Here is a 23,536-nt window from a genome sequence, read left to right as displayed (position 1 = left end):
ACATTTTATTTTTAACAGAGGAACAAATTATCATTTTTTCCAGCTTTGTTCTGATATTTTTAGCAAAAAGCATGACAAGATTAATGATGCAACTTTATGGTTGGCAGCAGATTCTGGGAAAAGAACAGGCCTGCCTCACTACAGGACACAGAAACTTCCCCCTTAAACACTGGAGCCTATTAAATACATGAGCTGCATCCAGAGAATCTCTTCGGCACGTGCTAGAGCTTCAGTAGATGTGCTAGAAACTTCATTTTTGCTTTTGCTCATGAGTTTTGCTTCAGATCTCAGAATTTCTAGGCCTCATATGTCCGGCCAGGCCCAGTTTCAGCAGCTACCCAGTCCCCAGCATTCTGGCAAGGCCTAACAGCACTTTTGTCTGCCCTACCCCACCTATGCCCTGTAGGGGTACAACATCAGGTTTCCTGGGGCATTGTGGGAAATTACATCTATAAGTGGTGGCTAGCTGCCCTCAGAATGCTCCTCTGCTGCTACCACTGCCAGATAAGTCTGAGGGTGTCCACCAGAGGGCACTTTCCCCAGGGCCTCATCAAACTTGGAGCCAGCTCTGGTTACAGAGGGGCAGACTGAGAATCATCAGAAGTCTGGATGAGAGGGTACCCTTGTAGGAAAAATGTCAGAACCAGTTTGTTTTCAAGGAAATCATGAAGGTTTATAGGCTCCAGGGATGACTCCTTATCTGCCCCTCGGTCCTTATGGCCCTGCTTCTTCTACATTGCTTCCCCCTCCTGCCATACCAACGCTACTTCCAAAATGGTTCAATGCAAGCATATTTGGAAATAGCAGAATGAAGTATTTCTGCTGGAAAAATCTAGATCACCTGCCTATAACAGAATAGTGACTATGAGCAACCCCAGGAATAAATCCTTTTTGTAACACAATTAACCCATAAAATCAGAGAGTTCAAACAGGATTTTCATATTTCCCTTTTCTTTTTGTCTTCACAGAAACATAACGATGACTTTGAGATGACATCATTTTGGCTGGCTAACACCTGTCGCCTTCTTCATTGTCTGAAGCAATACAGCGGAGATACGGTGAGAGAACTGTAGCAGCAAGGATAGATGCCTGGTTGTGGGAAACGTCACCATGATGGATGGGCACGTGCCCTGTCATCTGGAACTTCTCTAGTGAAAGCAGCACTGCGCACATTCACTTCATTGGGGCTTGCCCTGGGGAGATTACTGCTGAGTTGTCTTCACTGTCTTATTAAGACAAGTCGGATCAGAAACAAACTTTTGTAGTGTTGAATACAGGATACTCTGTTCCATCCTCCTCTTCCCCACTTTCTGTTCCCTTGCCCCACCAGTGAGTGTGCTCACTGAACATGCTCAGTCTTTGTTAACTGTGGGCTTTTTTTGTCTGGAGTTTCCCTTCCTAGTGATCCCCACACACACAAACAATTGCAAATTTGGGGTTCCTCCAAAGCTGTTGATATGTCTTTGTGTGGATGGTGCCATTTTGCTACATAAGCATCCATGCTCAGAGAATGAGTTCCCTATTAGCGTATAGGAGGTTTTTCAGTCTCTTGTGGATCTGTCCTGGAAACTAAAGCTGCTTATTCCTTTGAGTCTGAACTTCAGTAGATCTAGAATAACAAGAACAACAAAAATGCCTTTAGATAGTGGCCAGAATCAAAATGAGAATGTGTGTGCTGTGTATGCCTGCTGTAAGTCACACATCCAACCCAGAAGAAGGATCCTGCTGTGCCTCTTCACCCCAGAACATGCCCCTTGTGGATACAGAATTCACACCTGCACAGAGCAGCTAATGTAACACTTAAGGGCAGGCAGTGGTAGCCTGTTTGCTTGGAACTTCCTGGTGAGAGAGATGTCTCCTGCCACTTGCAGCGGAGCCCAACACAGCAGATCTGCCAGCTCAGGAGGGCTCCGTATCACGCAGGAGGCCAGAACCCTCCCAGCTGCACAGCATTGGCTTAGACATCACCAGGAACTTAGTTTCCCTGCCGCAAGCCTGCAAGTGAGCACTGATCAATAAGTTCACAAGCTTTTCTCAGGATTATTTTGGAAACGTCTGTTTTTAGTTTACATGTCTACATTTAGGGTATGTGGTGCTTTTACCATGATAAACACAAACCAATCCAGGCTAAACTGCTCTCTTTTGTTGCTCTCCCCTTTTAGGGTTTTACGACCCAAAATACCGTGAAGCAGAATGAACATTGTCTGAAGAACTTTGACCTCACTGAGTATCGCCAGGTCCTAAGTGATCTCTCCATTCAGATCTACCAGCAGCTTATTAAAATTGCAGAAGGCATCTTGCAGCCCATGATAGGTGAAATGCCAACATTCTTATTTAACTCAGCCCAGTGGTGCATCTGAGGACACACTTCCCTACTTGCTGAATTAAACTGAGAAATGGAATCCAGCAGAAACAGATTCATATCCATAATATTCTGGGTGACTGATACCATCTACCAAGTTACCCAGTGGGCACAATTCCCCAAGCAGCACATTCGCACATCCCGTTCATTTCAATGGGGTTTGCAGTGAAGTCATTCTTAATGGTTTGTGCCCACTGTAAGCCCCTTTGAGCATCATGTTTATAGACAGTGAACATCTGGTGAGGATTATCAATGCCAATGAGTTTTTCCAATACAATTCCTTCATAGGAATTCAAAGTGAATTACATGAGAATCCCTGCTATGATTCTGGAGATTTCACCAGACCTATGCATTTCCACAGCCATAAGGGGGGGGAGGATGATTTAAATTTGTATCACACCTTTCCTCCCAAAGGGAGCCCAGGGTGGCAAACAAATGATAAAGCACTAAAACATATTTAAAACTTCTTAAAAACAATTCCAATACGGATAAGGTCTCTACTTAAGAGGCTTGTTGGAAGAGGAAGGACTTCAGTAGGTACTGAAAAGACAACAGAGATGGTGCCTGTCTTAATGTTTAAGGACAGTGAATTCTAAAGGGTAGATGCCACAACACGAAAGGTCCACTTCCTATGTTGTACGGAATGGACTTCCTGAGAAGATGCAATCTGCTTGCTTTAACAAACAAGCAAATGCTGACATTTTCACAATCCTGAGGCCCATGCCCAGTTCTCAGTTCCACATTTGCACAATGGACTTATTATTCTTAGCCTTCCTATAAGGTTAAAATTTTATGTTTCCTCACCTCCCTTTTCCCCTTGTGTTTTGTAGTCAAAATATGGAACTCATTCGGATTGCATGTTACAGCTTCAGTGTGTAATACCTCCATGCAGAGCTATTTGTAATTTTTACAGTATGTTAATTGAGTTCAAACTTCTAACCCATCCTATCACCCACACCATTTTAGCGCTTTATATCCATTAGCTAATTAATCCTTCCCAATACTGATGCAAGAGGAATACTGAGTAAAATTATCCATCCTGGTGTCAACAAGAAAATTAATCTGACAAAGGAAGTCTTCCTTAGTGTTGGGTGAAAATTCCTCACGCTCATTGCTACCAAAGTGTTTTTATTTGGCACTAGAAGTACCACAGCCCATTACTGTCCACTCATGAGACTGAAATGCAAATGATCTATAATTGTGGTGATATAAAAGCAGGCAGATTTGTGCAGCCAATTGGCGTTATTTAGAAAAACTCAGGCCTGAAACACACAACATTGTGACTTCCTCTACATGCCTAATTTGCCTTTTCTGAATAATTTATTTTCTTCCCAGTGACTGCAGTGCTGGAAAACGAGAGCATCCAGGGCCTGTCAGGTGTGAAGCCAATGGGTTACCGGAAGCGAAGCTCCAGCATGGGAGACAGCGACAACTCATACAGCTTGGAGGCGATCATTCATCAACTGAACACATTTCATAGCAACATGTATGACCAGGGCCTCGACCCCGAGATCATCCAGCAGGCCGTTAAGCAGCTCTTCTACATGATCAATGCTGTGGCCTTGAACAATCTCCTGCTGAGGAAGGATGTCTGCTCTTGGAGTACAGGGGTGCAACTCAGGTAGGTTTCAGGCCAAAGTGCTTGCTTGTGCTGAACCACCCAATGCTGCCCATGCATCTCCCAGTAACACCGTTTTGTAGAAGGGACAGCAATACTTAACTGTGTAACTCTGAAAAGAAGGGCCAGTGCAATGTAGGAGGAACATGTGCTGGTGCTATGCCATGCCTGGTGTAGCAGCACTATCACACCAGTTTCCTTGCCTCAACATCAACTCCAGTCTCTAATGCGCGTAAATCATCTTCGGGAGTCATATTCTACAGAGGGGTGCACAAAAGTGAAAGGGAAGAAATGGTTACCAGTCAGTTCTGATGCAATGGAAATGGGCTTAAACAGAGCATTTGTTCACTAGTGTGTTTCACATCACCAAGTTTTTCATCGCTCAGTGACTCAGAACTAAATGGGTGAACTTACATTTGAAGTAACACGAGGGGGAAAAAAGTCTGTGGAATATGATCCATGATGGCTCATTCAAATGTGCAACAATCACTTGATGATTAAGGCAACAGATAATACTAAAAGCTGTCTACTCAGAAGTAAGCTCCATTGGGTTCAATGGGACTTACTCCAAGGTAAGCGTGTATTGGATTGCAGCCTAAGGCAGAGACTTTCCCCCTTCACCTACTATCAGGTCCTTTTAACTGAAGATGCTGGGGATTGAACCTTGACCTGCCTGCATGCAAAGAACATTCTCTTACTCTGATATATGGCCCCTTCCCAATGCAGGTGTGAATCAGCCTGGGTGTGTGTTGGTTGAGCTGCCCTTTGTGAATACATGACTGAATAAAGATTTGAACCCAAACCCTAATCTAGCACCCAGGTATTAGAAGCTGAAGAGAAGGCCTTGCAATACATCCAGCTACCAAACTTTGACAGGCAGTGGCACATGAGAGGAGGGGGCTTCGCTGCAGTGGTCCCCTATCTCTGGAATGCTCTCCGCTCCAAGATGCATCTTTCAGTGACATTGTATGCTTTTCATCAGCAGATCAAGGGTCACTTCTTTGCCCACGCTTTAGGAAAGGATGAAATGATATAATAAATGGTCACTTCCCTCCACAGAATGATGTTTAATTGCTCTTTTAATTGTGGTTTTACTTGTTCCAGAGGTTTTATGCTATTGTATTCTAGATTGTTATATGTATTCCCACACACATACACTTTTTAAAAAAGACATTTTGTGTACCCTTTCTTGCAGAAATCACTGGCATACATTGGAAAACTCAAATCCTCCTGACAACTGTCTGAAATATTTTTTTCTTCTTTTTCCTTATTAAACGTATGGCTTTCTTGTGTCGTTCCAGGTTTAATATCAGCCAGCTGGAGGAATGGTTGCGAGGGAAGAATCTGCAGCAGAGCGGGGCTGCCAAGACCTTGGAGCCTCTGATCCAGGCAGCGCAGCTCTTGCAGCTGAAAAAGAAAACCCCAGAAGATGCAGAGGCTTTATGTTCCTTATGCACATCCCTCACCACACAGCAGGTAAGGAGCTGAAAGAGTACGTTTATTCATTTCTTTAGGCATGCAAAGTGGCTTAACACAAGATTGAACACAAGAATGTCACCACCACCCATACCCATTTTAACCTCGCAACAACCTTGTGAGATAAGTCAGGCTGAGAGAGATATTAACTGGCTCAAGATCACCAGCAGATTTGACCATGCATCTCCCCTAAATCCTCTGCCCCCACCCCCACGGCTAACTTTCCCCAGAGACCGGCTGATAGGAAGACTATTTAAAATAGCCAAAGGGAACCATTTACAAGAGAGTATCACTGGACAGCTAATGCAAAGGTTAGGCACCCCCTCCCACTTGGAAGCAACTAACCTCTCCCTCCTCATCCAAGTTGGGAGCCCTGTGTTATCTTTGTAACTTGTCCTTCCATCATTAGTTCCTGTTTGCTCCCTTTCCTAGAGAAGCAGTGATAATATCTATAAATAGTGGTGACACAAGGCACACGGCATCAGTTCAGCTATGGTGTCGTTTCCCCCACACACACACACAACCCACTTCTTATTTTCCTCTCCACAGATTGTAAAAATCCTCAATCTCTACACTCCTGTGAACGAATTTGAAGAGCGAGTGACGGTAGCCTTCATAAGAAACATTCAGGTGAGTGCTCCAACAGAGAGGCATTGGGGAGTTTTACGTCTGCCACACTGAAAAACCAGCCATGTGCCTGTTTTCTAAAAGGCACAGCATTTAAAGAGAACTTATTAAGTGGATACAAAAACACTGAGATCCCTTTTTTTTTTAGCCCAATATAGCCAATTTCCCTCCTCCTCTTCCTAGGGCCTTTTCTACGCAGTGTTACTCATAGAAACAGAAAAGGCTGCCTTATACAGAGTCAGGCCATTGGTCAACCTAGCCCAGTTCTATTAGTTTCAAGAAGCAATGGCTCTCCAGAATCTCAGCCAATGGTCTGTCCCAGCCTTAACACCTGGCACACTTGTAAGTGGAGATACCAAGAAATGAACCTTGGACCTTATGCACGCAAAGCCATGTGTTTTCCCTCTATTCTACAAATTTATATTGATAGTTGCAAAATGCTTTATCACAGGCAACATCAGCAATGAGAGGGACTGCATATTGCAGAGGCCGCAGCTAGGAGAATGCCATGTATCTTGGTGGTCTGTAGAAGTAAAATAAATCCATGTAAAATTTGCAAACATTGCCAAATGGTCTCCTGGCTCCCCACCTCAGAAGAATGCCCTGCAACTCATGGAGGGCTGCAAATTTGGGAACTGTGACACACCAGAAGGGTGGGGCTTTTCAACACCCATACACTCTCCTTTGCGTGGTTCTGATCATGCTTGAATTAGGCTATATAGGTTGTGGAATTGGCACAAAAGTTGGGTTAAAAAGACCCAGATCAAATGGAAGGGGTACACCCCATCTTCTACAGCATGCCAGATGGAGTCACAGACAGTGGTTTGCATGCCTGTTCTTGTTCTGGAGATGCATGGTTGTAGTAGGGTGCCCGTAGGATAGATAATACTGATAGGTTTGCCCGCAACTGCTGCAGGGCAGGGGTGGAGGAGTGAGAAAGCAGTTTTCATTCCTGCCCTTGTGAACAAATGATACTATCATGAAATAAATAAAGGCAAAAATGCTTACCTAGTGGCCATGTGCCACTTAGCTTCATAGAAAATTTGATGGTGATCAAATAACTGGCAATCACTTGGCAAGATTTGACTGCTCAATTGGGTGGCATGCCAAGCAAATGAGCATTACCACTCATACCCCTTTTCCTCTTCCAGCTTCAGAAAGTCACCCCTGTGTGAGGATGAGGCTATAGTCTCAACTGTGCTTAAGTGTTCCAAATTTGAGCTGCTTTACATTTTGTCTGTTTGTGTGTTCCTCCTTGTAGGCACATTTGCAAGAGCGGAATGACCCTCCTCAGCTACTGTTAGACTTCAAGTTCATGTTCCCCGTTTTGTTTCCATTCAACCCTTCCTCTCTAACCATGGACTCTATTCACATCCCTGCTTCTCTCAGCCTGGAATTCCTTAACAAAGTTTGAAGATATTATATTGACTCCCAGCCCATTTCCTAAGAGTTAAAGCAAAAAAAAAAAGAGGAATTTAAGGATCTCTTCAAAAGTGGACCAAATGAATGGTTAATGAACCAATACACTTTAGTGAATCAGTGCTAAATTTTATGGCATAAGAAGCTAATCCTGTATTTTGGTTATATGCTTTTTAGTTTGTATGGAGGGCTTTTGGGGGGGGGGATTTTGCTGCTAAGAATACTTGAAACAAGAGGGGGTTTGTACCACTTGATACTATGCTAAAAATATTGCCTCCTAGCTGTCATTAAGGCACTAGCATCGGTAACCACTATTTTGATTTTCATAAATAACGGTTTAAGAAATTCTACCCTGAAATAATAGAAGCCAAGATGGCCACACATCTTTCTCTTGTTCATGGTTATGGGTTTTGCTTCAATTTCTGAGTTACTGCTGCTGCCGCCCACTGTTTTTAAAATGATCATTTTGGAAAAGAAAGCTGCAATAGGCCAAACTAAGAATTATGTAGCCTGGAAGAAAACTAACTGGTGGAGCGAACAACACTTTTTATTTGCAACTGGGGCTCAAGAAGGTGGTTGTGGTTGTTTTCCCAGCTTCCTCAAATACAAATTTGTATGGGCCATAACCTAGGAGCACACACTGGGGCAATTCCAGTCCGCCTTCAGTATCAAGCGGCCATAAATATTTCTTTCACATGGAACACTGAGAAAGAGGGAACTAAGCTCTGCATGAGCTCAGCCCCATCATGATGATTCCACTGCAGGCTGCTGTAGGTTATTCAGAAGATTTATGTTTCTTTAATCCAATTAATATATATGAGACTAATTTGATTTTCCGTGATTGTGAGAAAAGGTAGTACAGTGTGCAAGGTCCATCATACTTCACAAAAAGGACAATTCCTGGCCGTGATAGTTGAAGAGCTCTTACAGTTACTAGTGGCAGGACCAATCTGCAGGACAAGTGCCCCCGCTCAGCAATGAATCATTGTGAAGCCAACATGCGATCTCATGAAGCTTCCATAGGACAGGCTGGGCAATCAGAATGGCACATAGCTTCAGCCAAGCCAGCTATGGAGGGTACTGTTTCATATCATGGAAAAAGTCATGTGATGCTTTGGTAACAAAATGTTGGTTGACAGAGAAGCCTTTTGAGAGAACTAGAGGGAGGTATTAGCACTGATTGCCTTGTATCTTTATCATCATTTTGAAGCAAACAAGAAAATTAATTTTACTTCAGAACAGTACTGGCTTAACAGCTCCACTTCCCCATCAGGGACCTGGTTGCCCGATGAAATGTGGCTTAAGAAACTGGATATGCATGAACTCCATGCACTGACACGCAGCCCTTTCAGGTGAATGGGGCAATAACCCAAGAAACCACTGATAACCATGGCTTCCCACTACATGCAAACCAGGAAACTATGGGTAATGGCTTCCAAACAGCCCATGGTTTCATATCCTAGTTTTGTTTGAAAGACATCCACCAGTTTCTGGGTTTGCATATAACAGGGAAGCCATGGTTAACTGTGGCTTCCTGACTTTTTTCTCTTCCTGTGCAAAGGGGGAACAAAGTGGCTCCATGGAGCTGCATGCAGATCCTAACTTGTTAAGCTAAGGTCTGATTGTGTGAACATGGCCCGTGTAACCAATAAAAACTACTCCCCCAACTTTATCACCAATATCTAAAGTAAATAGTTTTCTCAACCCCCTATTATTTGGACATTAAAGTACATCTGCAACGCCTACCTATTCCGTTGCCCTCAAAACAAAGTTTCCAAAGGCCTACATCAAATTTTACCTACATCAAATAACATCAGAATGAGAAACGCAGAGCCGCTTCCTATAACTTGCACTTAGCGGCTAGCCAACTGGTTGTAGGACACAGACTTAAACAATGTGGCAGCTCTTTTCAAAATGTGTAAGAGCCATGCCGAAATCCTTCTTACACACTTTACCCTTGCATCGCCGGCAGTAGATTTTTGATGGGAGTACTTTTACAAAACTAACAGTATCTCCCTTATAACAGAATGCAGTTTTACTAATGAATTGATCCTAAAGCATTCTGATCTAATTCAGGAAAGAATTGGAGCACTTGCCCACTTTTTAAGCAGATAATTAGTCTTACTTAGCTCTTTTTAAAAGTTCAGCAGTCTACATGTTCAAGTCTTGCTGATTCAGGTTATGTTGCAGTACTGAGTCCTTGGAAATGCAGAGAGAGAAACGAGCAAAACCCCACAGTCACCTTGTACACAAAAAAACCATTGCTTTCATGCAGCATATTGAATGTGCACTTATTCAGATGCTGCTGCAACACTTAGTACATGAATATTGTTAGGCAGAGGTTATAACAAAAAACAAATGGTTGGAAAGACTAGGAACTGTGGCTCAGTATCACTTTTCGTATTCCTAATTCATAGTATAGTGAAAGGATAAACCAGTAACCATGGCAAATAGCGGCTGCTTCTTCATACATTGAGATATTTCTCCTTCAGCTGACAGTGCCTTCGGCTTCTGTTGTAGCTTTTTGCCCTTGCCAAGGGTGCCCAGTTAGGTTTCAGCCAATCGTGTGATACTCTCTGTAGCAAACAACCAACAATGCTCTAGTCAAGAGAATTTCTCCCTATAACTGCTCATTCACATCCTTACTTGGGTGTAGAATACCAAGTTCCCATAGCAAACTTTGCCTCTTTCTCTTGGGATTTCCTTTATGCAGCAAACTAATTTCCTTTATGGAGCAAACGTAAAAGAACCTGCACCCAACAGTTGGTGGAGATTCACTCAAGTAAGGAAAAAAGGGTGGAAGATCCTTTATGCTTAGGTATGCCAGCTCTGTGGCTCCTAAGCTTGACAGAACAAGGAAGCGCAACCAGTGTGTTGCCTCCACCGAACAAAGCCATTCTTCTTGACCTTGGCAAACATTTCTCTTTTTACTACTACTGACTTTTTCCATCATGATGAAAACATTTCCATTGAACTTTGCTTTTTAAGAAATAATAAATTCAAGACAATTCTCTTTCTTCAGCCAATGCACAGTCATGGTCAATCAAATAATACAAAAACAAGGCTTAGTCTTAGGTAGCAGCATCCAAGCCACAGACACTACTGCAGCAGCCAGGTAATTTTATTTCTGCATTATGGCAGGTGGCTTCCCAAGATCCAATCTTCCATCTCTCACAAAACAAGCCGGAGGTTGGGGCACTCTGCCAATTGTGATGGGATAGAGCATCTGCCACCTAAAAAAATAATAATAAAGGAAGGGGTGAACTGGGTGACCGCTCCTGATTTTCTCCAGTGTCATGCAGAATTTAGTGTTGCCCTGTGCTCTAGACAAAGCAGAAACGTCCCAGCTGTAACTTAATCACTGTAGTTTCCAAATGCATCACTAAACAGAAAAATTATAAAGTGTGGCTAATGTTCTTCCAGAGGATAATGGTATTTCACTGCAGCACTGCAAGGAAATTTTATTTATATTATGTATTATATTTGTGTATATTTTAAAAATCTGTTAGTATAGAAAGAGCTATGAACTGAGTAAATATCTGTAATATTTAATTTATCTGCAAACTTGGATTTTCAGAAGGATCTCGTTAAATAACTTTGATGTATGTCGTTTTTATGTTATGTGTTTTTAAGATATGTTGGGACTTATTTTTTTAAAAGCCAATTCACTGGTATTGCCCTGCACAAACATGCCTTCTCTCTCTTTCTCATCAGCCATATTAATGTGACTTAAAACACTTTAGCACAGTTCAAAGAGGTGGTTGGTGCCCTTTATTTCATAATTTTTAAAACATTACTGATCGTGTAACTTTTTACCATTATTCTCAATCATTGTTTTTCAAAACTGAGTGTTATAATTCTGGGCAAACCTTTAAATGTCACCAAAAATTGCCTTGGGAGTTATAAGTAAGCAGCTGAAGCTGGAAATGGAGGTGGACATGTTTCAAATCCATGAAGCGGGCTCAGTATTCATTTTAAATTATAGTTGCAATCTAGCAATGCACAAAAGCCAAATCTGCACATACTTCAGAGTTTAATTAGCCTTTTCCCCAAGCAACCTTTTAGATCCCCACCCCCACCCCTTTTTGTAATGGCTCAACGTAGGAACCTGCCAGAGGAAAAACTGTCAAAAGGGTTGATGTGCAAGCATCGCTGCTTGCTCACCTGCACCACAATTTGCTACGCTGGAAACAATGCTTGGTTGGAACATGCAATCATTAATAAGTTCATATATTAACAGCAAAACATTACATTCGACTCACAACTTGAGAGGTGGAATTTGGGGGGGGGGAAACAAGAATGCAACATATATTACATTCCTCATAATAAAGGACAGTTGATGGTTATGGCAATCAAAGTAATAGTAAAAATTCCCTGGCACCTAGCCTAGCTTTATAGCCTTGCATGTAACTTCTCCATGCTTAGTGCAGTTAGTATGGGAAGAAGATATCATCAGTGAGTAATTTAAGGAAGTTTTTAAGTCAGTAACTCAGACTTCTGTGTCAGTTAAATGTGGGTGCTGATCTTGTTACAGTTGTTGGAACTGCTCACAGAAGGATTCATGCGTCCAATTCTTACTTTATCAACAAGCTGATAATCATGTGCTGGTGAAGCAGTCATCAATCACTTTTCCATGAACGGTGCCATAACTAGCCAAAAAACGTTTGTTGGTCCCTTCCTTCCAACAGCGAGAGGTTGCTGGTGGAGAAATTCAATACTTCTGTACAGTCATTGAAACACCAACTTCTTGGGGCTGATTCTTACACTGACTTGTGGGGACTTGTTTTCGATCTGTCCCGAGTTTATTTTTATGACTCTAGGACAAACACTGTTGAACCCTAACTCCTGTCAGCCCCAACCATTTCATTGTTGTCAGTCTAGGACAGGGGTGGCTAACCTGTGGCCCTCCAATTCCCATCAGCCCCAACCAGCATACCCAAAGGTCATCAATGATGGAAGTGGTAGTCCCAACAACCACTGGAGGGCAACAGGTTAGCCTCCGCTGGTCTAGGATTAAAATTGCTATGATGCAATAAACTGGAATCTGCATTCACAACTGAGTGCTCACACAACTTTATCACATACACATTCAATGAGCACAGTCAGTGTGTATTGAATATAAACCCCCAACTGGCTGGCAAATGGGGTCAAATGTGCAAGAATTTGCAGTGGCTGATTAGGCTGATGCAAGCTGTGCAAGGGTTAGAGAACATGTATTAACACTAAACCATATTTTCTCCTCACACCATCACTACATTGACAACATAGACTTATTTCTTATTGTCACTGATACTGTAATAGGACTGTAATGTTAGTGGTCAGGACAACCTCGGATTATAGATAGTCAGCTACAATAATCCTACAACTGTGCCAATCAAAATATATTATACAAGCCAGTTTATGTCTCTGTTTCTGCAACCGTCTGGATTTTTATATATTTAAGGTGTAACTGACCAGTTTGCTTTCTGAATTAAGGCTGAATATTTTAAATACAAACAGCTAACAACAACATCCTCCCTAAAGATTATAGCATTGTTCAAAGAATGCAAATGCCTAACAGTAAAAATGGATGTGCTAAAGGGAAGTAAAGTAAAGCAAAATATATGCCCACCAGTACCCAATCCAAGATCTGCTGTGGGCAAATCTGATTCATCCCACATTGATGGTTCAGCTGCTCTGAAGGCACTTGGATGAGTTTTGAAGGCGAGTCCCAAAAGTGTAGATGAAATACTGCTGCTGGTAAAAAAATATTTTTCCATTTTGAACAATCTGTAAACTACACCTTCTGTTTGTAGGAAAATGACTAACAGTCACCGTCACTCACCTGTGCATAAAATATTGTGAAATAAATACTTTGGAATAAATGGGAGGCTGTTGGGACTTATTTTCTGTGCACCACACTGAATGTGCCATTTTTGTACATCACTGTCAATTCCCATTTTAAAAGCTTAATCCTTTTCGCATGCAGAATTAAGGATGAGCTGACATTTCCAGAAAGCATCTTTTAAGTTGGCTGGCTGGCTGGCTCCCTGCCCCTAAACACATGCACATCTGTATTTGCCAGTGCTATCCAGTGCATTACATGTCTGGTGAAGTATCAGTATACCATCTACTATTAAAATATTTATTATATAAGGTAAACAACTATAGGTTGGTTGAGGGGGGCACTTGAACCCAATTTTGAAGAAAGTTGAGAGATAGGGTACCCCAATACCTTCTTGCCTTTGTCCGTATCTGCTCTTCCCAAAGAACAACCTGCCCAAAAGCAAGTGTTTTTACCAAAGGTACATGCTATTGTATATAAAACTTTTTTTGCATCTTTAGCCAAGCATACATACATACATACAAGGAGGGGGAAGGAGGGGATTGGAGGGAGAGGGGCAAAGGAAGGGCAGGGGAGGGCAGGTTTGATCACTGGCATGCTTATTGAGTTCAGTGGTATTTACTCCCATGCAGTCATGCTTAAAATATGTAAAGCTGACCATGGGGAGGAGGAGGAGGGGGAAGAAGGGGAGGGACAAGAGGGAGGGGATAGGAGAGAGAAGGGAGGGTGGGTTTGCTCACTTGCATACTTTTTGAGTTCAATGGGATTTATTTCTGTGCAATCATGTTTGAAAATGGAAATTGACTGCTTTCAAGTCGTTCCCAACTTAAGGTGACCCTATGAACAGAGTTTTCATGGTAAATGGTATTCAGAGGTGGTTTTACCATTGCCTTCCTCTGAGGCTGAGAGGCAGTGACTGGCCCAAGGTCGCCCAGTGAGCTTCATGGCTGTGTAGGGATTTGAACCCTGGTCTCCCAGGTCATAGTCCAACACTGACCCATGGGAGGGGCAGGGAGGGGAGGAGATTGGGTGGGTGGGTGGGCACTGGGCAGAAGGGAAGCCTCTTTCCTTTCCAAAAGGAAAACATTGTGAACAGTATCATTGCTTTTCAGTGTTTCCCCCACTTTTTTATTCTACAAGAGGCACAAGTAGCCTTGCACCCAAATTTAAACCAAAGCTGTCCCTGGCCACATCCACACCAGGCCTTTATTTCACACTGGACAGTCGTGGCTTCTCTCAAAGAATCACAGAGCTTCAATCAGAGTCATTGACTGTTAAATAGGAGTCTCCTCTCAGCACTCTTCACAAACTACACTTCCCAGGATTCACATGAAATCAAAGTCTGGTGTGGGTGTGGCCCCCTGATTAGCCAAGTCAAGCAGCTGTGAGTCTGCCTTTTAGAACACTGACAGTTGGTTCTTACTGAGCATGCCCAACATTATCATTCAGTTCAATGCAAATTTAATTAAATTAATTAAAAATCAGCCAGGCATTTTTTTAACTTTTAAACTACAGAAGATGAGGGTCTGAGCATGGGGCAAGGTCTGTAACAGGATTACAGGTACTCTGTGAAGATGGCTGATTTTTAATGAATTTCAACAGATTATGAGAACTCTTAAGAGAAAAAAGTCCAAAAGGGCTCTGGGGTTTTTTTCTCTCTCTTTAGACTTTGAACTCTCAATTCTCTCTGACTGTTTTGTGTATCGCCTTGAAAATTGAGAGGGTTGTTAAGCAAGTGTTTCTGAGTTCAGGACTATAAGTTTTGTAAGGTTTTGTTTTGAAATGAGCTTACGGGAAGCATCAGAATGGCATGGGGGTATTTCAATTTAACATTACGAAATGTGAAAAATCCACACTGGCTATAGTATACAGCCACTCTTGTGGCTGTATAATTAACACCCAAGGTTACATGTAATAGACTTTAATGGAAAACTGTCCATTGGGAGGGAGATATATTTTAATGTATAACTTGCTAGAACAGATCACAATGTATTTGCATACTATTTTTCTTGAACAATTTCCATGTTAGAAAAAAAGTAGACTGGCCTTTTGAGAAAGGGAACAATCCAACTGGATATGCGAAAACTAGGGCAACCATTCTAAGGACACTTGCTTGGGAGTAAACTTGATGGGACTTGATTCTAAGTTAACATTAATGGGATTGCACTGTATGAGGCTTAAAGACTGAACCTCTGATGGTAGAGCTTGAGGTTTTTAAAATACTAATAATGACTTCTAGGGGTTCCTGAATCAACACTTCTGAAGAGCAAACATTATGACAACAAAGAAGCACCAATAAAAAAATCACATTCATATTTTATGGCAGTATCTGACAGCTTATCAGAAAAGTAGAGACTTTATGGAAATTGGTGACTATGATTTTATTCAGTGTTCAGGATGTTAATAACTTAAATATGTCAACAAAGAACCTAGCATTTGAAAGCCCCAAAAGGAAGCAATGCTTGCCCAGTGGAATTTAAAAGTTAAGATTTGGAATAGGGCAGGGCAAAGCTCCTTGGAGAAAGGTCAAGATATAAATACAATAAATCTTGGCCTTCCTCCAAGGAGTCAGGTATATACTTTTCCTCCTAACAGTCCTATGAAGTAGTTTAGGCTGAGAGAGACTGACTGGTGCAAAGTCACCCAGCAAGCTTCACGCTGAGTGGGATTTGAACTCAGGTCTCCCCAGTCATAGTCCAACACTCTTAACTATTAAATCATACTGGCTCTCTCCATGATATGGACAGCCTGTTTTTAAATCTTTTAATAACACTTAGACAACACTTGTTGCTCCATGGCTTATTTTTTGGGGGGGGGAGGTATATCAGCAGCCAGATGCAGCAATAGGGACTTAATAGTTATTTTCATGGTCTCAGATGCCTTTGTCAGCACAAATTCCATCATTTAATTCCACAGAACTCAGATTGCGCAGTGGGCTACTCATCACAGACCAGTAAATGCAACAAGGGAGAGCATTTCCAAACTGGAGCACATAAACAAGTTAAATCAGAAAAATTATTCTCATTGATCTAGCCCCTCTTTTCTCCTCCCCCCTCCCCAATTCAGAATCATCTTGCTCAAAAGTTTCTATGGAGGTACTCATTCCTCTTCTCCCCACACTGGAAGAGACAGGAGAAAAGCAGGCAACAGCAGTTTAAAGATAAGACTGGGAATCGCAATGAGGAGAAAAGGGCCTGGCGTAAGTAAGCCTGCAGATGTATGTACGTATGTACTGCCTTCAAGTCAATTCCGACTTATGGCGACCCTATGAATAAGGTTTTTATGAGGCTGAGAGGCAGCGACTGGCCCAAGGTCACCCAGTGAGCTTCATGGCTATGTGGGGATTCGAACCCTGGTCTCCCAGGTCGTAGTCCAACACCTTAACCTCTACACCACACGGTGGTGAAGCAGAGGGGAAAAGAGAGCTTCAGAACCCACTGGAGCTGAGTAATGGGGCAAAGAAGGTGGCTTCTGAAGATATCTAGAACTATGACAACCCAAGGCTGAAAATGTTTTAAGTATTTTATTTAAATATGCTATTGCTCTGGGGAAAGATTGCATTCTAAAACGCAGTTGCACTTTTATTTCTGATACACAAAACAACCCAAGAGCTCAAGGTTCTACTCGTAACTGACACTGTTTTATATTTATTTTATCTATGAATTGCTTCCTCTGAAGTATCTTAAAGTGATTTCACACTAAACAATGACAACAAAAACATAGTTTTGTATGCCATTTCACTCTTTTCACTAAAGCCCACAGCTTCTACTTGTGGTATATGATCTTGTTCCACACAAACACCATTGAGAGGCACATCATTCTGACAAAACATAGAATACCTCACAATGCAGTGGAGAAAGACTTGGTTCTGTAGGAAGGCATCCATGCTGCTGTTTCCTCTTCAGAATAGAAGACTAGCACTTGGTATTGTCAGCCCGGGCTGTTAAAAGAAACACAAGACACAAAGCCACATAATTAGGTTCAATCAATGAAATTTAAAACAGCATTCGAACCTCTAGTGTTTGCTGTATGGGGGGGTGACTTGGCCAGCTCAGACCTGTAAATGGATCACCTGTTGTCTGCAGGTCTTGCTTTCTTTGAAATCGGGGTGGGGTGTGAGTTTTCAGTGTGGCATAGTGGTTAAATTGTTGGACAAAGACCTGGGAGACTAGGGTTTGAATCCCTACTCAGCCATGAAGCTTGCTGGGTGATCCTGGGCCAGTCGCTGCCCTTTTGCCTAACCTATGTCACAGGGTTCTTGTGGCGATTAAATGAGAAAGGCTAGAACTGTGTACTCCACCTCGAGTTCCTTGGAAAAAAGGTGGGATTTAAATGCTAATGCTAATAATAATAATAAGACTTTCCCAAGGAACAGCTTCCTCCTCAGAAAACGAAAACACATTTTTTTGAGTGCCCTGTTGTCTGTGTCTTGGTTAAAATACGTATCCAACCTTGATGTGCTTATGGAAGGGGTGTGCAAGTAGTGCCCCCCCCCAAAAAAGTGTGAAGTCTTGGACAAACACTGTTATGGAAAACCAAAGTCTGTGGGAAAGTACATATTTGGAAATGCCATTGGTATGATCCTAAGCACATTTACTAAATAATGTCACACAGAACTTGAACTTCACAAAATATTTTACTGTAACGTTCATAACCTTGTGTCTGGAGACCTAGAGCAGATAACACGTGAGAGTGTCGAAGAAGCTGATGCCGTCAGGAGTCTAGACCAAGAGGCTAGACTCTGCGCAGGGTCACCCAAGGCAGAATGGTCAAAACTGAGACACCAGACTAAGATGCATCCAAACTAAGGGGAAGGCAATGCTAAACCACCTCTGAATACCTCTTACCATGAAAACCCTATGAACAGGGTATCCAAAATGCAACATGAGGTAGTGCTGGAAGATGAGACCCCCAGGTCAGATGGCACTCACCAAGCTACTGTGGAAGAACAAAGGACAAGTAGCTGAATGGAAGACCAGAGGCTTATGCGCACAGATGCAAAAAGAGAGTCCGGAGTTGTACGATGTACACAATAGGAACGTGGAATGTGAGAAGCATGAACCAGGAAAAGTTAGAAACTGTCAAGCAAGAAATGGAACATATCTGCATTATAATACTTGACGTGAGTGAATTAAAATGGACAGGGATGGGGCATTTTCAATCAGGCAACTACAAAATATTTTAAAATATTTCATGCAAGAAATGAGAAATTAAGAAGAAACGGGGTTGCTTTAATAGTGAGAAGTGATGTAGCAAAAGCAATTAGAAGCTACAACGCAAGGTCTGAGTGAGTGATATCAATGAGATTAAATGGGAAACCTATTAACATAACCATCATCCAAGTCCATGCCCCAATGGCAAACACAGAAGAAGAGGAACTGGAGAGATTTTACGCAGAAGTACAGGAAGAAACTGATCACACACCAAAACAAGATGTGCTGATAATCATGGGGGACTGGAATGCAAATGTAGGGAACAGAGAAGAACTAGGTATTGTGGGAAAATGGGGCTTAGGAGATAGAAATGAAGCAGGAGAAAGACTTATTGAATTCTGTGAGGCCAATCATTTGTTCCTTGCAAACACATTTTTTGAGCAACTGAAAAGACAATTGTACACATGGACATCAGCAAATGGTCAATATAGGAATCAAATTGATTATATAATCGGTAGTAGAAGATGGAGAAGTTCCACACTTTTTGTGAAAAGAAGACCAGGAGCAGACTGTGGTACAGATCATGAACTGGTAATATTGAAAATCAGAGTAAAGCTAAAGAAGAACAGCAAAGCCATCATAATGCCAAAATACAATTTAAATAACATCTCAGAAGAATATAAAAATCAAATAAGGAACAGATTTGAGGCTTTAAACTTAGCTGACAGAGAACCAGAAGAACTATGGATTGAAGTCAGAGACATTATCAGGGAAGAATGCAAAAAGACAATACCTCTAGTTAAAAAGAGAGAAAGACTGATGAAACTCTTAAAATGGTTAAAGATAGAAAGAACGCAAAATCAAAAGGAGACAACCACGATCAGAACCCTAAATGCAATAATACAGCGACTAGTACACAGGGACAAAGAGAACTATTACAATAGTTATTGTATAGAAATAGAAGAGGACAACAAAAAAGGTTGAGCAAGAGATTCAAAAAGATTAGAGAAATGAAAGGGAAATTTAAACCAAGAGTAAGGATGATGAATAATCAACAGGGCAACACACTGACTGACCGAGATGAAATAAAAGGAAGATGGAAGCAATACACTGAAGAACTCTATAAAAGAGGTGCAAGAATGACAGATTCATTCACGGAAGTTTCATCATTCATTGGTACTCATGGCCGAGTCAGATTGTCTTCTAAAATAAGGTCTTTAACAGTGGGTCCGTAAGTAACTGTGGAGGCCAATTCTGAATCCACACAGCCTCCCATAGTGAGGACAGAGGCTTCCAGATGGAAGATGGTCACAATAAGGATTTGTTTGATGTGCCTTCCGCTTAGCGCATTTGTCCCATTCGTTCTGTATTCATGCTTCTTCAAAGTCCATAGCACTTTGATAATAGCCGACCTCCATTTGGGACATTCATGGGCCAAGACTTCCCAGTTCTCGATGTTCATGTTACATTTTTTTAGATTCCCTTTAAGAACATCTTTAAACCTCTTTTGCTGTCCACCAATATTCCATTTTCCATCCTTAAATTGGGAATATAGTAGCTATTTTGGAAGATGGTGATCAGGCATTCGAACAACATGGCCGGTCCAGTGAAGTTGAGGTTGAAGGATCATTGTTTCAAAACTGGTAGTCTTTGCTTCCAAAATGCTAACATTAGTCTGTCTGTCTTCCCAAGCAATTTGCAGAATTTTCCGGAGGCAGCGTTGGTGGAATCTTTCAAGTTGGGAGTGGCGTTTATAGATGGTCCATGTTTCACAGGCATACAGTAAGGTCGGTAGTACAATGGCTTTGTAAATAAGCATTTTGGTCCCCCTGCAAATATCCTAATCCTTGAACACTCTACGTTTCATTGGGAAAATGCGGCACTTTGGTTTTTTAATATTAAGTGAGAGCCCAAGCTTTCCATATGCTTCTGCAAAGACATTTAGGATAGTTTGAAGATCTTTCTCTGAATGTGCGGAGACTACATTATTATCGGCATATTGAAGTTCTACGACAGAGGTTGACATTACTTTACTTTTTGCTTTCAGCCTACTGAGTTTAAAAAGCTTTCCATCGTTCAATATATGTTTTCCACACCAGTAGGAAGTTTCCCCTCAATAAGGTGTAGAATCATAGCAATTAAGATAGCAAATACAGTAGGAGCAATGACACATCCCTGTTTTACGCCTGATCTGACTCTGAATGGATCGCACTGAAAGAGGTATCTTTAAAAGTTGTGCAGGGGGAAGGGAGAATTCCACCTTGTGGTTTTTCCTATTACAGTATTGCAAGAACACCTGCACTTGGGCGACTTTTTCTTCTCCTGAAGATACAGGATCAGTCTCAGGCCCTGAACCCGGCAACCCTAATTCTAGCTCCCACAGAAAGCGCTTTCGCTTGGTGAAGGCCGCGTTGCCAGGGAGACGGCTAGCAGGAATGTGCTGTGCTTCAAGCTTTCCTCGCCTTACTCGCCTTTTCCCGCACAGTTTGACATCCGCAGGCGCAGATTCCACACGAAGCCTTCGTTTTCATTCTACCATTATAATTGTTGTTGGTATCATTATTATTATGTAAAGATGGGACTACATCATCGTAATGGAGCCTCCACCCAATTCACTGCGCCCCCTCAGAGACGCTCCCCCCCATGAATGATTATTTAAAGGAAATTGCCACTGTTCCCTGGAGCAATTCAAAGGCGCAGGGTTTGCTCCCAACAAACTTCCCGAATTCGAAGGGGGCTGTTGTTGCTCCCTCCTTTCCCCCGAGGATGCCCACTCGTACCTGCACGTGACCGTCTCGCCCGCTGGCGCTCCTCTTTTGTGCTGAAGAGGAGGAGGCTAGAAGCGAGGAGAAGTCGGTGAAAGGGCAAGGGCCAGGATTGCAGCAGAGAGTGGGCGTGTAAGGGGGAGACCTTCAGCCTGAGCCGCTCGTCGAGAGGCGACGGAAGCGTTAGCCCGCCCAGCAGCCGACATGGCCTTGCTCAGAGGTAAGATTCCGCTCCAAGCTGAACTTTATTTCGAATTTCTTCTGTGCTTTGTTTGACCGCTCCATTTTGCAGCGTGCTTCCCCTTCCCCAGGTCCCTTCCAGCTCACGGCTTCCTTGCTCCGTACACGCTCCTCCCTAGCTGCAAGGGTAGGAGGGTTTTTCTTTATACTTTCTTTTTGCATACGCCCTTTGGAACGTGCAGTTGTCTGCTCGCTCTCATTTCCACCGCCTGAATAAATACAATTCGTCCCAAAGAACAGGAAGAAGCAGTATAGAGGAAATGACATTTGGTTTTTATTACCGACTTCTATATCTAGACTTTTTGTTTCTTTTTCTTTCAAATCAGTATTATTTGTTGTTAATAAATTATATTATTATATTTAATATATTATTTCAAATCAGTTTTATTATATTATATTATATTTATTATAATTTTATTATATTTATTATCTTTTTATTTCAAACCTGATTTAGGAGTTGGGGCCCAGTTCAACTTGTAGTTGCATAGGGCTGGAGGGAGTTGGATGTGGTGGACCCTCAGCTGAGCCTTAGGTTTGCAAAACATCTGATAATGCAAGTTTTGGAAGCTGCAAAAAAATTGGGCACCAGGCAAGGAGATGAATGCAGCAGTGAGTTTACCAAGGCAGTAGTTTTCCACATAATGAGCAACGCTGTTGCATTGGCTTGCATTTCTAAGCTTGTGCAATATCCCAGGTGTTTGTTCTGCTAGCTTGACGCAGTACAACTGGCAGCAATGTAATGGTGCAAGGGCCTTTGAATCTTAACTTACCATTTTTATTCTTGCACATTAAAACAGCCTTCCACAACCTGGTGTCCTCCAGATGCCATGGACTACAACACCCATGAGCTCCAGCCAGCAAGGCCAAGCCCCAGGGATTATGACAGTTTTAGTCCAAAACATTTGGAGGGCACCGACTTGAGGAAGGCTGCAGTCAATCATGCAATTGGGCCATATGTAATGTCAGTGTCCTAATAGTGAATGTGGTAAGCAGTTGAGCATGAAATTCCAGGATCAGAGGTAGCATGCATCTGAATACCAGTTGCTGGAAGAGGATCCACATGTTCTGCTTGTGGGCTTCCCAGTGGCATCTCTTTTGGCACTATGAGAAATAGTTGCTGGATTCAATAAGCCTTTGGTCTGATCCAACAAAGTTCTTAAAAGTTGTGGAGATAAAAATTCCTGTCAGCTGTTTGACTGTCACTGGGAAATGATGTCTCCTTGACTTCAGCACATCTTTCCACACAGCTCCTCAGAAAGTAAATTTGTGTGCCCTTCAGACTTTGGACCCACGTTAAACAAATATTAACAATCTGTGAGGAGTAAACGCAGGCTGTTTTTCAAATATGGATTCAGTATTACTAGCTACTTAGTTGTTGAAAGAAGACCATTGTATGTATATATGGAGGGGGAAGAAAAGATCTTAAGCATTCTTTTGTCTCCACTGGCTTCTGTCCGACAGGAAGTCATCCTGCAAGGGGGTGGGAGAGATGATAAATGCTCAGCACCATCACAATAGTATAATTCCCAAATTTCGTTAGGGAAGCCCTGAAACTTGGTTTTTCATCAGCTGAATTTATAAGTCCAGATAAATTAAGTCCAGTAGTGATATTTTTTTTTTAAAGAGAGATACTGGGGTCCTTAGTCTACTTACAATTCATACTTTCTGCAGCTATAAGACTGAAATTCATAGGCATTGGATTAAAAAAAAACTTGAGCCAGTATCACATGTCTTAGCTTCCAGACTTATACAGAGCCAATAACTTAAAAAACAAAATCAAACTCCTAAGCACCAGCACCATGAAGACCCTTAGGGATTTTCTAGTGTTGCTTTTTGTATGGTTTAGTCCCAAATCCTAATGATGGGACATAGTATCAGGTCAAATATATTGATTCAGAATTTATGTACATCTTTAATTCTGTTTGGACATCACAGTAAGTCTGGAAGGAATGAACCTAGGTAAGCCTTAAACTGGTGTGCTCCCTTCTTCCCTTCTCCTCCCTTTGTGCAACTGCAAGGAGTGTAGAAACTTTTGCTTTCATTTTTTACTAA

At 42.1% G+C, this 23,536-nt stretch overlaps 2 protein-coding genes, 1 long non-coding RNA gene and 1 other non-coding gene across 6 annotated transcripts in view; 2 read left to right on the top strand and 2 right to left on the bottom strand.

Annotated features, from left to right (window-relative positions):
• MYO5B (myosin VB) overlaps positions 1-11,107 on the top strand; it is a 363,858-nt gene extending 352,751 nt beyond the window's left edge. For all 3 annotated transcript variants that reach the window (XM_061614358.1, XM_061614367.1, XM_061614347.1), the window contains 6 exons: positions 969-1,058; positions 2,163-2,313; positions 3,698-3,983; positions 5,282-5,456; positions 6,006-6,086; positions 7,345-11,107. In XM_061614358.1, coding sequence (XP_061470342.1) covers positions 969-1,058; positions 2,163-2,313; positions 3,698-3,983; positions 5,282-5,456; positions 6,006-6,086; positions 7,345-7,497 — 936 coding nt within the window. In that variant the 3' untranslated portion in view covers positions 7,498-11,107. The remainder of the gene's footprint in view (positions 1-968; positions 1,059-2,162; positions 2,314-3,697; positions 3,984-5,281; positions 5,457-6,005; positions 6,087-7,344) is intronic.
• LOC133379347 (uncharacterized) lies at positions 6-21,702 on the bottom strand. The gene is made up of 5 exons (XR_009761159.1): positions 21,260-21,702; positions 17,166-17,266; positions 5,164-10,735; positions 4,084-4,237; positions 6-1,609 (listed from the first exon to the last, which is right to left on the bottom strand). It is a non-coding gene; the product is annotated as an uncharacterized LOC133379347 (long non-coding RNA).
• Positions 16,194-16,279, bottom strand: LOC133375990 (small Cajal body-specific RNA 18). Its single transcript, XR_009760373.1, has one exon. It is a non-coding gene; the product is annotated as a small Cajal body-specific RNA 18 (non-coding RNA).
• Positions 21,251-23,536, top strand: part of ACAA2 (acetyl-CoA acyltransferase 2) — a 31,969-nt gene continuing 29,683 nt past the window's right edge. Inside the window, exon 1 of the mRNA XM_061614432.1 lies at positions 21,251-21,464. Coding sequence (XP_061470416.1) covers positions 21,449-21,464 — 16 coding nt within the window. The 5' untranslated portion in view covers positions 21,251-21,448. The remainder of the gene's footprint in view (positions 21,465-23,536) is intronic.

Source organism: Rhineura floridana, chromosome 1, assembly GCF_030035675.1.
Source record: "Rhineura floridana isolate rRhiFlo1 chromosome 1, rRhiFlo1.hap2, whole genome shotgun sequence".
Classification (NCBI taxonomy): Eukaryota; Metazoa; Chordata; class Lepidosauria; order Squamata; family Rhineuridae; genus Rhineura; species Rhineura floridana.
The sequence above is the reverse complement of the archived record's forward strand: the minus strand, read 5'-3'. Positions and strand labels throughout refer to the sequence as shown.